We start from the raw sequence: 15,027 nt of genomic DNA, 5'->3' as shown, positions 1-15,027 counted from the left end.
TTACAGGATCTATTTGCCAAATCTATATGATCAGATAGATTGGTGACCTCTGACCCTGGGCCTCTTTACCCTTCATCTCTGACCCTCTTCTCTGTACATGTCTTGGTCTCCCATGTCCTCTGCTTGATTTATATACTAGGAGATTGCATTAGCATAAAGTCCCCCTTCCTCACACACACTCCCTCACCTTTTACTGTGTGAGAGAGTGTGTGTGTGTGTGTCTGGTATTGAACCATTCCGTTGTGTGTTTGTGTATACCCTTGTGTGTGTGTGTGTGTCTGCATGCGTTCATGCTTACAAGTAGTGTATGAGTTCCATTTATCAGCTGCCTGGGGCACAATGTGGAGGATTTCCCCCAATGGGTTAGTGTGTAACTGCTCTGTCAATACATGCTTGTCAAGGCTGGGGAGAGCGCAGGGAAAAAAGGCCCCTCACTCCAACGCACTGAAGCCACTTATTGAGCAGCCAATAGCTATTTACCTCCTGATAGAGGCAGGTTGAGAGGGGCCCAGCCTGGACAGGGAGACTCGGCAGCTCAGTCCCTGCTCTCAGGGCCTCTTTGCTGGGACAGCCTGCTCTGAAACAGGCCCGTTCAGGCCCAGGAACCAGAACCAGTGGACCTAGACCTCTTCAGAGCGAGGAAGAGAAGGAGGAGGGGTGTGTGTTAGACTGTTAGTGTGAAGCAGGTTGTCTCCTCAGTCAGAGCTCCTGGTCTTTGCAGGCCCTGGCTTTGTCTCCAGCCTGCTGCTGTAAAGCCCTACTTCCTCTCTGGAATCTCTATGTTGACAGAGAGCATCTGGGCTCTGGGAGAGCTTCCAACCCGCTGGTCCTCCAGTCTCCACACACTACTACTTCCAGTTTGGACTTCCCCTCTAGGTACTCCTCACTCCCTGGGCTTGATTCTGATGTCTGTTGGCCTGTGTCTGCACCCTATGCCCCCCTTCTATCCATCCAGACACCTAAAGCTGGCACTTTTTATCAATGGGTGTTTTGATGGGTGTTTCCTTTAAGCTTCCCTACTTTGATTCAACAAAGAAAAGAATGTTGTCAAGGAGTTGTTCTTCACCTCCTCTCCTTTTGTTTTCGTAGAAATTCCCCCTCTTTTGTGGGCTGTGTGGATCTGTGTAGCTCGGTGCTGGGGTTTGGGCTGCCTGTCAGGACACGTCGTGTGTACCTGAGTTACAGGGGGAGAGTTAACCCCTGCCATGCCACAGCACACTGAGGCTGACTCCTCCTGACACCCTCCTAACACACAGGCAGACAACCCCATAGCAGAGAGCTGGAGCAGGATACAAAAAACAAATATTCAAGGAACATAATTACCCCCCATCGTCCACCCACCACCCCCTCAGCTGCAGAGGTTCCCCTAGCCCAGCCAAATCCGTCATGTATTTTATGTTTATTAAGTTGAAATGAGACGTTAATTCCACACAAAAAAGTCATGCTAGAGCAGCATCTTAAGATGGCCCGCTGTTAAAGAACAGCTGTCCAAACACACAGAGGGGGGAAAAGAACAAGAAAAACACATTATATAAACGTTTGACAACAGTTGCTCTGTAATCTGGTATTACTTCCACAAGCAAAGGAGAGGCCGGAGTCGGGCCAAAGTGAACTTGGATACTGTTGTGTCAGGAGGGAGCCGAATGCTTTCTAGAGGTTAGCCCAAGATGTGAGGGGCTACAGACTCATCTTAATCCAGGAGGCTTGTGCTTAATCGCATTTGATGTGCATGTGAACACAAGCAGGTTCAGAATTCCAGCCCTCGCCATGTCAAGTTTAGAGGGCTAGGACCAGGCTGGGGAGGGGGCTAGGGGAGGGTTATATGTCCAGACTGAATCACATCCGGCTGTGATTGGGAGTCCCATAGGGCGGCGCACAACTGGCCCAGTGTCGTCCGGGTTTGGCTGGGGTAGGCCGTCATTGCAAATAATAAATTGTGCGCCGCACCATGGGTCTCCCGGTCGCGGCCGGCTGCGACAGAACCTGGACTCGAGCCAGGATCTCTAGTGGCACAACTGTGATGCAGTGCCTTCGACCACTGCGCCACTCATGAGGCCCCTGAGATGCCAGGTTTTTAAGGGGAATTCCAGTGAAAGAGAGATGTGAAGTGAACAGAGAATGGTCTGTCTCCTGGGCCTGTCGTGGATGTGGGGGGACATCATACCATTCTCCTGTAGAGCTGTGTCTAGTCTAAGCCCAGTCTGTCTGTTAGAAACTCATGTACTCAGTACAGGACTGTAGTCTGGCGTGCAGGCCTCCTCCATGGAGCAGGAACACCATCTGCCTCTAGTTGTCTAGTTCTGTGGTTAGGACCTTGTTGTTGTGGACGTGTAAAAGAGGCTGGCCAGAGACTTGCTGTCCAGTCCTGTTTAGACTCGGGAGGTTGGTGGGTTGGCTCGGAGGGATTGGCCAGTCCTGTCCAGCCCATTGCAGACTCGGGAGGTTGGTGGGTTGGCTCGGAGGGATTGGCCAGTCCTGTCCAGCCCCTTGCAGACTCGGGAGGTTGGTGGGTTGGCTCGGAGGGATTGGCCAGTCCTGTCCAGCCCCTTGCAGACTCGGGAGGTTGGTGGGTTGGCTCGGAGGGATTGGCCAGTCCTGTCCAGCCCATTGCAGACTTGGGAGGTTGGTGGGTTGGCTCGGAGGGATTGGCCAGTCCTGTCCAGCCCATTGCAGACTCGGGAGGTTGGTGGGTTGGCTCGGAAGGATTGGCCAGTCCTGTTTAGACTTGGGAGGTTGGTGGGTTGGCTCGGAGGGATTGGCCAATCCTGTGCAGCCCATTGCAGACTCGGGAGGTTGATGGGTTGGCTCGGAGGGATTGGCCAGTCCTGTCCAGCCCATTGCAGACTCGGGAAGTTGGTGGGTTGGCTCGGAGGGATTGGCCAGTCCTGTCCAGCCCCTTGCAGACTCGGGAGGTTGGTGGGTTGGTTCGGAAGGATTGGCCAGTCCTGTCCAGCCCTTGCAGACTCGGGAGGTTGGTGGGTTGGCTCGGAGGGATTGGCCAGTCCTGTCCAGCCCCTTGCAGACTCGGGAGGTTGGTGGGTTGGCTCGGAGGGATTGGCCAGTCCTGTCCAGCCCATTGCAGACTCGGGAGGTTGGTGGGTTGGCTCGGAGGGATTGGCCAGTCCTGTCCAGCCCATTGCAGACTCGGGAGGTTGGTGGGTTGGCTCGGAAGGATTGGCCAGTCCTGTTTAGACTCGGGAGGTTGGTGGGTTGGCTCGGAGGGATTGGCCAATCCTGTGCAGCCCATTGCAGACTCGGGAGGTTGGTGGGTTGGCTCGGAAGGATTGGCCAGTCCTGTTTAGACTCGGGAGGTTGGTGGGTTGGCTCGGAGGGATTGGCCAATCCTGTGCAGCCCATTGCAGTCTCGGGAGGTTGGTGGGTTGGCTCGGAGGGATTGGCCAGTCCTGTCCAGCCCATTGCAGACTCGGGAAGTTGGTGGGTTGGCTCGGAGGGATTGGCCAGTCCTGTCCAGCCCATTGCAGACTCGGGAGGTTGGTGGGTTGGCTCGGAGGGATTGGCCAGTCCTGTGCAGCCAGGCACTTTTCAAGAGTGACTGAGCACAAAGATGGAGGGGGTAGGCTTGGAGAGAGAGAGAGCGCGCGAGAGAGAGAGAGATAAAGAGAGAGAGGAGTGTGGGGAGAAAGAAGGGGGGAAGAATTAGTAAGTAAGGAGAAGTCATGACTTGGCATGGGTGATTGTAGTACACGCACACACACACACACACACACCCACCTCTTCTGGGTTGGCACATACGCCACAGCCATGCCAGTGCAGGGCTGTGGCGTATGGATCACGCGTGCGCTCCTTCCTCTGTCTTCTCAGTCAACGTGCCGTGGAGCGGCTTCAGGTGCGGTTACCGTTGGCAGCAGAACTCTAGGCCTACGGCAATAAACAGGGGAGTAGGCAGGAGGCCAGATGCAACTCTACAAACTTTTAACCTCTCCCTCAACTAATCCCTTCCTACACTAGCAACTCTCTCTTGTTCTTTCTTCTTATTCTCTCTCCTTCATCCCGCTCTTAATTTCTCCTCCCACACCCTCCTCTCCATCTCTCTCCCTCTCTCTCCCCTAGTCCCCCTCTCCTTTTAAGTGAAGTCAGTGAGCTGACCTTTAAATAAGGGCTGGAACACTACAGCTGTTACCAACTTCAAAAGGCCTGCTCGTTCAGAGTGGAGCCCGAACGGGGGTGATGGGGGAGGGGGGAATAATGTGCCTATTAAAACTTACTTAAAGCACCTTTTACTCCTGTGGCTCTCTGAGCCTAGCTAGTCTGACTACGGACAGGCCAGCTATGTCTCCCCTTCAGCCCAGCCCAGCCATGTCTAGCAGAAGAAAGAGAGACACCATAAAGATACTGTTCACATTGTTCTCACCCTCTAATCCCTACTCTGCTCTCTCTCTCTCTCCCTCTCTCTCTCTCTCTCTCTCTCTCTCTCTCTCTCTCTCTCTCTCTCTCTCTCTCTCTCTCTCTCTCTCTCTCTCTCTCTCTCTCTCTCTCTATCTCTCTCCGATGTATGTGATCTTCCCACGATGCAGTGGTTGTGTTTCATCAGCAGGTCACTTCACTGCTCTGCAGATGGGGCCTCACACATAACTGATTATACACTACTGATTACCTCACTGCTGGCACTATAGTAAAGCCCTTTGTAGGTGTTAAAAAATATTTCACTTGGAAGAAGGTGGCTTAATGTAACATTTGAATCAAAGCATGGTCGGTATTTCAGTGTACGGTATGTACCAAGGTTGAATATGGATGAATGTGTGATGCAGTGTGATATGAGCAGATTCCATGGAAAAGGTTTTGCACCGTCCATCTCCATGGAACATATCGTCGAGCTGCTGAGAACAGAAACAGCCAGGTCTGAATCACATCTGAATCACCTTCAACTCTAATATTTCTGGAGCTTGAAAAAATAGTTCCCCATTTCATCCAAACACATCCAACACTTCTCCTTTACATAAAGACATGAGTCCAGTTACAAACGTTATGGTATTATTACTACTCAGTCCTCCCCCTCCTCCCTCTTCTCTCTCTTTCTCTGAGCAGCCCCAGTGGACTGCATGGTCTTCTCTTCTTTAATACGAACACGGAGCCATATCAGAGCCCTCCTTCCCCTCCTCCCTCTTCTCTCTCTTTCTCTGAGCAGCCCCAGTGGACTGCATGGTCTTCTCTTCTTTAATACGAACACCGAGCCATATCAGAGCCCTCCTTCCCTCCTCCCGAGCAGCCCCAGTGGACTGCATGGTCTTCTCTTCTTTAATACGAACACCGAGCCATATCAGAGCCCTCCTTCCCCTCCTCCCTCCCCTCCCTTCGACTGGGCTTCATCACGCATGGGGAACATAGTAAAGTAAACTATGAGAGAGGGGCCTATAACTCGCACACTGCAGCCTTATTTCTGTAGATGAGCTATGGCTCGAATGGGCTCAGAGAGGCCCATTCTGGGATGCACATTTTCAATCCGACTAAACACTGAAAAGTCAGCAGCACAGAGAAGAAGAAAACTGCAAACTTTAAAGGCATATTATGCACACAGCCTGTCTGTGGAGAGTTTAAACTGAGAGCACGTTCTTTCTGTGCCTCCCCCTCTTGACCTTCTCAGAACACAAGCAGCTGATATAAATATCAGTAACAAAACAAGACCAGGGGACAGCAGAGGTGGAACTGCTCAATGAATTCCTTTTGCACCCAAATTAGTAGAAACCCACTCCGTTGTGGACGCGTGAAGCTTATCGTTTGAATCAGGGCTGATTTGTGCAGAGATTTAATGCTGGTATAAATAGGAATGGACTGCTTCTTGTGCACTTTAGGAGAGTTGTGTAACATTCATCAAGGACACTAACCCATTCCTAAGCTACCTCTCTTTTAGTTAACCACATGCTTTGAGCCTAGCTTGATTTAGACAACAGTAGGTAGTTAAGTCATTATAATGTGTCCATTTTGTCACCTATTTCCACTAAACCTTGTTTCAGGGGTGGTATGTAGCCTGGTGGTTAGAGCGTTAAGATTGAATCCCTGAGCTGACAAGGAAAACATCTGTTGTTCTGCCCCTGAACAGGCAGTTAACCCACTGTTCCTAGGCTGTCATTGAAAATAAGAATTTGTTCTTAACTGACTTGCCAAGTTAATTAAAGGTAAATAAAATGACTTTATTCATGATGTAAGTGTTAAGGTGTACTAGTATTTAGGTATGTCTGTCCCGTGTATGCGTGCATATTTATGTCACACCAATAATTATTTGCCACAGTAAGGTTCTGTCGTCTCTCTGGTCCACTCTAAGCTGTCATTATGAACATGGCTGTCCAGCCTCCTCCCTGTCTCTCTGACTCGGTGCTGCTGACACTGTCTTCCTCAGCTCTCAACGCTTAATTACAGATCTCACAATGATGATGTCATGGCTGTGGCGTCTCCTGACACTCGAGCCCAAGGACAGGACTGGTCAGGGTTGTACCCTTCCTTAGCCTCTGTAGGTTGACCCTTGACTCCCCCCTCTTTTGTCTCACCCCTATCCCTTCTCTAACTGCCCTACAGGGCCTCTTGTATCAGACTCATTGTCTTATGACTGGTATCCTTTTATACCATCTCTCCCCATTCTATACCATTTCCCCTTCTACCCATTCTCTCTTACCCCAGGTGTCCCCCCCTCTCTCCTAGTGTTCCTCCTGCCCCCCCCCCCGCCCCTGATGTTTAGTGTGCGCCTGGGATCCTATGTGATTATTTGTTCTGTGGACGTGGTTATTTAACTTCCCTGCTGAACAAGTAGATAAGGAGCTCTACAACTGTTTTGACAAGAATGGACTTGTGCCAAAACAAAGAGGGAGAAAAAAGTGTGTGTCTCTCGGTCTTGTTAACCGCATCATTTCCCATCATCCTCTCTGAGTTTGGAATGTTTACAGGTTACACACGGTTGAGATGTAAATGTATATAAAATGGCAAGGAAAGATGTTGATTTCTTCTTGTTGGTGGAAGTGTTTGAATTGTGTCGTTGAACCAGATGGTGTGAGAAAGAGGTAGACTGCATTCCTGGGTGACTGAACGGAGTGAATGAACAGTGTTAAGAAACAGAGGTATACAGGCACTTGAATTCCTCCCGCAACACCTGAGAGGTGAGGTAGATGGTGACTGCAGGCCAAGAGAATGTTGATTACAAATCTGTGTGGATGTGATGTCTCCTGCTGCAATCTCCCATCTGGGGAATGTGTTACCTAATGGGCCACCAAACTGCCCCAAGACCACATCTCTTATCATAGATATTAGATGACCCAGCTGGAAGAGAAAAGCACAGAAAAAGAGGAATCCATCATGAGGAATAAGACCTGTGTAGAGAAACAGGATTGAAGCCTTTTTTCTTTTTCTGAGGAAAATAATGGTTGGTAATGTTATCTTGTTCACAGTTACAAGAATCCTGCGCGCCGAGGCTATGGGTTTCGAGTTTCTAATATGTATATAAAGTTTCACTGCACAATGGATCTTTTGTGTAGTGCAAACTGAACCCCCCCGTCCTCTTGTAAAATAAAAGCATCCATGTGCTTGTGGGGCTGAGAGGACTCAGGTTTCTGCTATCTTTGTGTTCCGTGTCGTCACTCGCCCCCACATCTCACACAGGCAGGCGCTCTGCCAGTGCCGCTTCCAGCCACGGATTAGGGAGAATCCGGGAAACAACGGGGTCCTGACAAAACGGCAGCATGACAGGTAACCAAAGTTGCACAGGGGAGAGAGGAGGCAGACGATAATTACAGAGCTTTTTGTTTTCTGGGCACTTTTAGCTGGCTACTTAAGTGCCTGATCCCAAATCTGTGCCCTGTAATTACAGTAGTGGGCCCCATTAGGGCAGAGGTCTTGGGGGGGATTATGCTCCTTCTCTTCTTTCCTTTGTGTGTGTCTATGTGGGTTTGAGAGAGAGTGTGTAGTGTAGTTTGTGTAGGTGTGTGAATGCAGGCACATTTGTGTCCGTGGTGTCATTGTGGTGTCTATCTAGCTGGCTGGTCAGGCTCCAAGCTTCCACTCACAGTGATACAGTCTATTCACTTCCTGGTCATGAGGAGGCTGTGTAGCTCTGCTCTGAGCATGTGTGTGTAGTACAACAGGGAGCCCCTCTCTTCCTGCGTCACACAGCCACAGAGCCAGGCAGAGGAGCAGGAAGAGATGGGCCTCCCCCAGACTGATCCCCCTGTGTCCACACAGACACAGACCCAGCTCACACACTCAGTCTGATACGAGCCACTCTGACTACTGCCACTGTTTCTCTTCCCTTGTTCCTTCCTCCTCCTTTCTCTTCCCTTCTCTATCTTCCTCCTCCACCTCTCTCTCCTCCCTCTTTCTTTCTTTCCCTCTCTCTTTCTCCTTCCCCCACTCTCTGCTCTCTCCTCCTCCTCCTCCTCCTCCTCCTCCTCCTCCTCTCCCTCTCCGTGCTGATGTGGGGAGATTTGTGGTGATTATGACAGGGCTGTCACAGTGATGAGCAGGCGGCGTGGCATGTGTCATGTCGACTTGACGGGCCCTGTTGGTGTCACGTCTGTGGAGACGGGGCGGCGCCCGGGCCGGGCCGGAACAGAGCCACCAGATTAATGGAGGAGCGCCAGCAAGGCCTCTTACGGAGGGATTTGTAGTCAGCCAGAGATCAGGGGGCAAAGCCTGGCATTGTCTTTAGCACATTAAAGGAGCAAGCAGCGGGCCTGTGTAGGCAAACAAACAAGACAGAGGGACTAAACCACTGTGGGTCGGCTGAAAATGACACATTGCTGCCTCCACCCTCTGGGCTTGGGACAGTAACATGGGCTGTCATGCTATGTGAGATCCATCCCAACCAGCCAACGTGAGATAGATGCTGCCTCTTTAAGCTGCTAGCTTTCTTAATAGATTCTTAAGCACTGGCTTTAGTGCATGTTAAACCAGGATTACCCAATCAATTATGGCCTGTACCAACTAGGATTACTTAAAACACTACATTTTTCTTGTTTAGAGGCTAAAAGCAGGGGAAACTAAGGGAGCGGCGCTGCCGTTGATAAGAAGAGCAGTCTACCAGGGGTCACAGTGACCCCAAACATGGGGGCTACGAGGCGGGGACAACACTCCAGCGGCATCATGGGTAGTGGACGGTCCAGATGGCTGCACATCGGCCCATCTGAAGATTTGTAGAGCACAAAACTTTAGCATACTTAAGAGCTGGGAAAAGGGAAAATGGGAGAAATGTTTACTTAGAGGACACAAAATGACACACACTTTTGGTTTGACACAGAGGACTCCAGTGACATGGATCCTAGTAGTTGTGGAGAAAGAAGTCAGGTACTTGAAGCATGTTTAAGGTGCTGCCAGGCCATGAGAAGCTGTGTGAATTGTTGGAGTGTTTTGAGTGGGTGTGGAGAGCTGTGGGGGTGAAAGGGAAAAGCAATAAATATACATGGTCATAAGCTCTTCACCCATCTAGTCTTTCATTGAAGAACAGAGTGAGCTGGGCTGGAGCTAACCTTCCTGGAACCTGATATGGGAGGTGTGTGAGTGTGTGTGTGTGTGTGTGTGTGTGTGTGTGTGTGTGTGTGTGTGTGTGTGTGTGTGTGTGTGTGTGTGTGTGTGTGTGTGTGTGTGTGTGTGTGTGTGTGTGTGTGTGTGTGTGTGTGTGTGTGTGTGTGTGTGTGTGTATGTGTGTGTGTGTGTGTGTGTGTGTGCGTGTGTGTGCATGCGTACATGTGTGTATAGCTTCAATCCTGATCCACCCCAGCTCTGAGAATACACACACACCTCTCACTGAACTCTGCTTTTGTTTACATTTTAATCGCAATTAACAGCTGTAGCCTGCTGTACAATGCCTAGCTTGCAAATATGGACATATACTTGCCAAACCAGATTTCTCTGCTCAAGTGATTCTGTGTGTTTGTTTGCTCTGTCCAATGTGAACTACCACACACTCTTTACATTCTGCTAGCGCTAACGCACTGAAGCCCTGTGTAGTCCTGTAGTCCTAAGGTGGCTCAATGTTGGCTCACTAGCTGTCCGTCATGTTAGGTCCTCTGTCTCCCATCACAGAGTGTTAGACCCTGGTCTGCAGTGAAGAGTCCCCTTTAGAGAGGCTGTGCTGGCCCTTAGAAAAGGCCTGGATGCCATCTTAACCTCTTCAGAGGGGTCAGTCCCTTTAAAGAGACAGAGCTCAAGACCATGGAAGAATCCTTCTAGACCTCTCTCACAACTCTACCTCCCTCACATTCCCTCACTCGTTCACCTTTCCCCACGTTGTCAGTCAGTGGCGAGTGACTGGTGACTAACAGGCCTCTCCTGAGAAGTCAGCTGTCTTAGAGGAAATAAAGAGTTGCCCAGCACTCTGTCAGGCCTAATAGGAATGTGTTATTGATGCTGGACGTGGATGGAGCTGGGGCCCGGGCCGGTGAGTAGGCTGTGTCAGGAGGTGAAAGGGACTGGACCACTCCACACGGTCCACTGTAGAGGGACAAAGGCCAGGCATACAGGCCAGGTGTCCTGTTACCCTGTTGGGGCTGAGTGAGGCCTGAGGCTGGGCCTGTGTTTATAAAACATTTATACATACGCATAATGCATATTGTATTATTTCTCTGTGTTCATAATTACTGAGGTTCATTTGATCTGAACAGGAATGCTGTTGAATGGTACCGTAGGTTCCCTTACACATTTGTCAGTTTTTATCAAGTGAAAAGAGAGAGCCAAAAGGAAAGAAAAGATCCCAACAGAATCCAAAACTGGTGAGAACAGCAGAAAAACTAAACAAAAAAATGTGACTCTGTTTGTCCCCATTTTTAAATGAATCCTACTTAATTAAGAAGCAATGAGAAGCCACAGATAGCATTCCTTAATTAGCTTAAGCTGACTGTTGTAACCAGACCCAGTGCATTAATGACAACACAGGCCCTGTGAAAAGCATCATTGTTCTCCAGATAATTGTCCTTTTAGTTAACACGGCCAGGAAAAGGCTGTCCTTGTTAGGGGAGTTGGCTGGGGATGTGGACAGCCGGAGGGGAGGCAGGGATGGGACTGGGACTGGAACTGGCCCTGTGCCCGTCGTGACAAGCCCACTTGTGCCCTCTGCTGAAATCCCCTTGGCATGCAGGGGAATTAGCCTTCCCTGGGGTGAGGCAGGGGGGCCTTAATTATATACCCTGCATCTTAATGAATGAAGAGGGATCAATAAAATAAGGCAGATGTATGCAAACAGCATGCTGATTATGCTGCCTAATGACGCCTCGTGTTGCTGGCAGAAGAGACCTGGGAGGAGAGGGGGAAGGAGAAGGGGGGAAGTCAAGGTGCCAAAACCAGAGATGCGAATGAGTATGTAAAGAAATCTATTTGAACAATGTCAATATTCTAGTCTAAATGTTTATCTACCTAGAAACAATGGATGTGAGAGGTGTTTGGCCTCTGAACCTACAGTGTTTCATTAGCTAGTTAGTTCCTGGATCAGATCTTATCTGGCTGGTTTTATATTTCTCCGGCAGAAAGGAGAGAAGCACAGTGAATGTCAGGACAGAGAGACAGAGAGACAGAGATATATGGGGGTTGTAAGGGACAGAAGGGTTGGAGTGTAGGGCCAGGGTGGGGAGGCTGGTTGGTTTGGTTCACCTGTTTGGAGCTCGGCCTGCACCTCTGAGGTCTCCATTGTATCAAGCCAGCCAGAGCTGTTAGAAACTCTATACCTGCCTTTACGAAGAGAGGGAGGGCAGCCAAGAATGAACTGCTGCTTCATCCTGGCAGCCAACGACCATGCTGTCTGCCTCCATTCATGGTGAACATGAGAGGGAGGGAGGGAGGGAGGGAGGGAGGGAGGGAGGGAGGGAGGGAAAAAGTGAAACAGTGCTGCTGATGAGTCCCTCTAAACCTCGAAAGGAGGGGAAAAGGTGGATTAGTTGAGGCAGGAATTATGTATCTTTGTCTGGGGGCTCGGTGTATCTGGTCAGGTTCTGCCAGGAAGAAAGACAGTGTTCTGAAGTAAAATAGATAAAACACACGTCTGCACTTCCTCGTCAAGAGAGGGGGTGGCTGGGCTGGCGTTGGGCAGCGGTGTCCGATTACACAACGTTTCACATTTTAGCACCACTCTCTCTTTTTGCTTTGTCTATGTAAACCTCTCTGTCATAAAACGACATTTAAGGGTGTTTTGTCCTCTTGTCTTTGAAGATGTCTGGAAAGAGCACCACTGGCCCATGGCCTGACGCCAGCAGCCGTCTGCTATAGCTACAGAGACTAGCTATATCATCAGATGTTTGTCAGTGAGAGTGGAGAAAATCCCACAGTTGACTGTCAGGCCGCATTACAGTAATGAAACAGAAACTGGCTCCACCTCCAGCCAATGACAGCCTCCCTCTACGTAATGCATCAGATGCTTTATAACACCTGTGCCTGAGCAGGCTGAGGGTTTGATTACGCACCCCTACAGTCTCGCCCTCACAGTGAAACCCTAGCACACCTCCAGAGGCCAGGACAGTCCAAGGAGAGACCAGAGAACAGGTGGTGACACCGCGCGGCCCAGGAGTATATTATTGACCAGGGTCCAGTGGCAGGATTGATTGCTTTATTGTATTGCCATGAACCTCAGTGGCCGGAGACCTCTGGTTAACCCTGGCCTGGCCGCAGCGCCACAGTGACCCTCACCTTAGCTAAAGAGTTATGTGGCTTTGACCTGATCCCTGATTGGGAAGGGGTTGACCTGCCCAGCCAGACGCTGGCCTGAGTGGACAGCTAATGTTGCATACTCCTCATCTCTTCTCTCTGTGTCAGGCCAGCCTGCTGGGTAATTTAGAGGCTGGGGGTTGGCCGGAGCCGCCCTGCCACAGGACTGACCATGTGCCCTGAATCCAGACCCTCTAGACCCCAGAGATGACCTGGCGCTGTTCATCATGTCAGCAGAATGGGAGAGGGATCGAGACCAGGGACAAAATGCTCATTCATCTCCACCGAATTACACCAAAAACACTGCATAATCAATACATCTTCATCACCCGTCCTCACCTCAGCCCTAATGGTCAAGCAGACGGCCGGGGCGCTCTTTTAGTGAAGGGGATTTATTATCTTTACACCAAGCCACGGTGCTAAAAAGCCCATTTATCATGAAATATGGACGAGATGGGATATGGAGACTCAGCTTCACTGTGGCTTCACTAAACCCAGTAGAACTGAACCCCATGTCCTCTCTGTTGCATTCAACCACAGGCAAATGAGCTGCAGGCCTAGTTTTACGGGGGTAGAGGCCATAGTGGCTAACCTCTCACCCCACATACAATGAAAGATGGGAGGCTGCACAGGGGGTGCTCCTCTTGCTTAAATACAGCCCCCCTCCTTTCCCCCTTCCCTGTCTCACCCCTTATCTGACAGACAGACAGGTTATCCTGCTATAGCTCCATACTTTTAGCTGTCAGTCCCTGCTCCTCATCAAGGGGCTCCAGACAAGCACAGCAGAAGGTTAAAACATGCACTCAACAAGCTTGGTAAACAGTTGTTTCTGCTACATGTCTCCCCCCTCTCGCTCTCTCTACCTTTATTCCCTACCTTTGTTGTATTTGTTAGTTTCTTCAGTGGCAGCTTCCCAAGGATTCCATCAAAGGGACGTTGAGAGAGAGAGAAGGATGAAGGCTTAAATGTTTGACTTAAGGAGTCTTATTTTAACGATCTGAGAGACATCCGATCCCAGCTCCTCTACTGTACCTGCAAACAGCAACATGGCTCTTTCCTTCTGTAGCTCAGTTGGTAGAGCATGGCGCTTGTAACGCCAGGGTAGTGGGTTCGATCCCCGGGACCACCCATACGTAGAATGTATGCACACATGACTGTAAGTCGCTTTGGATAAAAGCGTCTGCTAAATGGCATATATTATTATTATTATATATTTCTCTCTCCCCTGTTTGCAATGCAGATGTTTAGCTGTTTTATTCTCCCTGATAAACGGGAGGCAGGGATGCCGAGAGGAGAAGGGGGCTGTTTGAAGTGGATCCTCTAGTCCTCTTCAAAGACAGATTTGAAGGCCACATCTCCTCTGTAGAGGGGGGATCTCCTCAGAACTGGGCCTGGTTCTGGATTGGCTCTGCTTGTTGATGCTCTTTATCCAGCTTTGCTGCTTTACCAAAGGGGAACGTCCAGAGGGCCTCAGAGGGTTGAACAATCACCTCTGTCCATAATCAGCCTTCATCAATCCCACTTCAGGCTATATATAGACCAGGCCTATTTACTGACCGCTATATTTGGATCATTAAGGAGATTTCTCTGTCATCGTGTTGGAGCACGTTGTTGTCTTCTATTGTTTTCATCAGTTTCCAGATGATGGTACAGACGTTAAATGATGGCAGAGCCTCTGAATGAAAGTGGGTGATGGAGGCCCAGCTCCCTGTAATGTAATGGCTGTGCCCAGGAAGTGAGTGGTGTGTCTGTGTGGAGGCCAGCCTGGATCCTGAGACAGCAGGCAGGAGGAAGGAGTCAGGAGGTAGGGTCGGGTGTTTTGTTTTTACAGGCGCTCCCCACATACCTGCCCATAGAGGGGAATGCACCGCTGCCACGCCCACGCAACTCAACTGCAGGCGCTATCTACTGCTAATTACCAATAATCATATAGTGGTGGCAGGATAAACAGGTGTTACCTATGTGCTCTGAGTGTCAAAACACCCTCCAACTCCCCACCACATCTTTCTCTCAAAGTACAAGAACAGAACTCCAGAGCATAACGTATTAAAGAAGCACGCAATCGGCATTAAGGTGCTCTCTGTAAGAGCCACCTCTCTCCCTCCCTCACTCCCTCTGTCCCGATTAACACTCAGCCCCCATTACATTGATTGGGAGGGGTGTAGTATTGGATAGGTGAGCCATGAACACATTGATCACATTGACCGGACGTGTGAACCATGTTGAGCTGGAGCTTTCTTTCCTAGCAGTAGAGTGTCGAGAAAGTGCAAGCGGAGCGAATGCTGCTGCTGGTAGCCGTTGAGTGTGTGTGTGTGTGTGTGTGTGTGTGTGTGTAGGTGGTAGACTGGGCGTGGGTGGGTGTGTGTGTCGTTGTGACAGGGCTCAGTACGGGGGCTT

The 15,027-nt window shown here is 50.1% G+C and overlaps 2 protein-coding genes across 2 annotated transcripts in view; one reads left to right on the top strand and one right to left on the bottom strand.

Moving 5' to 3' along the window:
* LOC118394168 (zinc finger homeobox protein 3-like) overlaps positions 1-15,027 on the top strand; it is a 188,638-nt gene that overhangs the window by 30,138 nt on the left and 143,473 nt on the right.
* LOC127907083 (basic salivary proline-rich protein 1-like) lies at positions 2,287-3,477 on the bottom strand. The gene has a single exon (XM_052460773.1). The coding sequence runs from the start codon at positions 3,475-3,477 to the stop codon at positions 2,287-2,289; it is 1,191 nt and encodes a 396-aa protein (XP_052316733.1).

Source organism: Oncorhynchus keta, chromosome 14 (assembly GCF_023373465.1).
Source record: "Oncorhynchus keta strain PuntledgeMale-10-30-2019 chromosome 14, Oket_V2, whole genome shotgun sequence".
In the NCBI taxonomy this organism is placed as follows: domain Eukaryota; kingdom Metazoa; phylum Chordata; class Actinopteri; order Salmoniformes; family Salmonidae; genus Oncorhynchus; species Oncorhynchus keta.
Note: the sequence above shows the minus strand (reverse complement) of the source record. Positions and strands in the feature narration are given on the sequence as shown.

Excerpts from the sequence above, each read along its gene's own strand:
- LOC127907083 (XM_052460773.1), bottom strand. The coding sequence starts at position 3,477 with ATGGGCTGGACAGGACTGGCCAATCCCTCCGAGCCAACCCACCAACTT.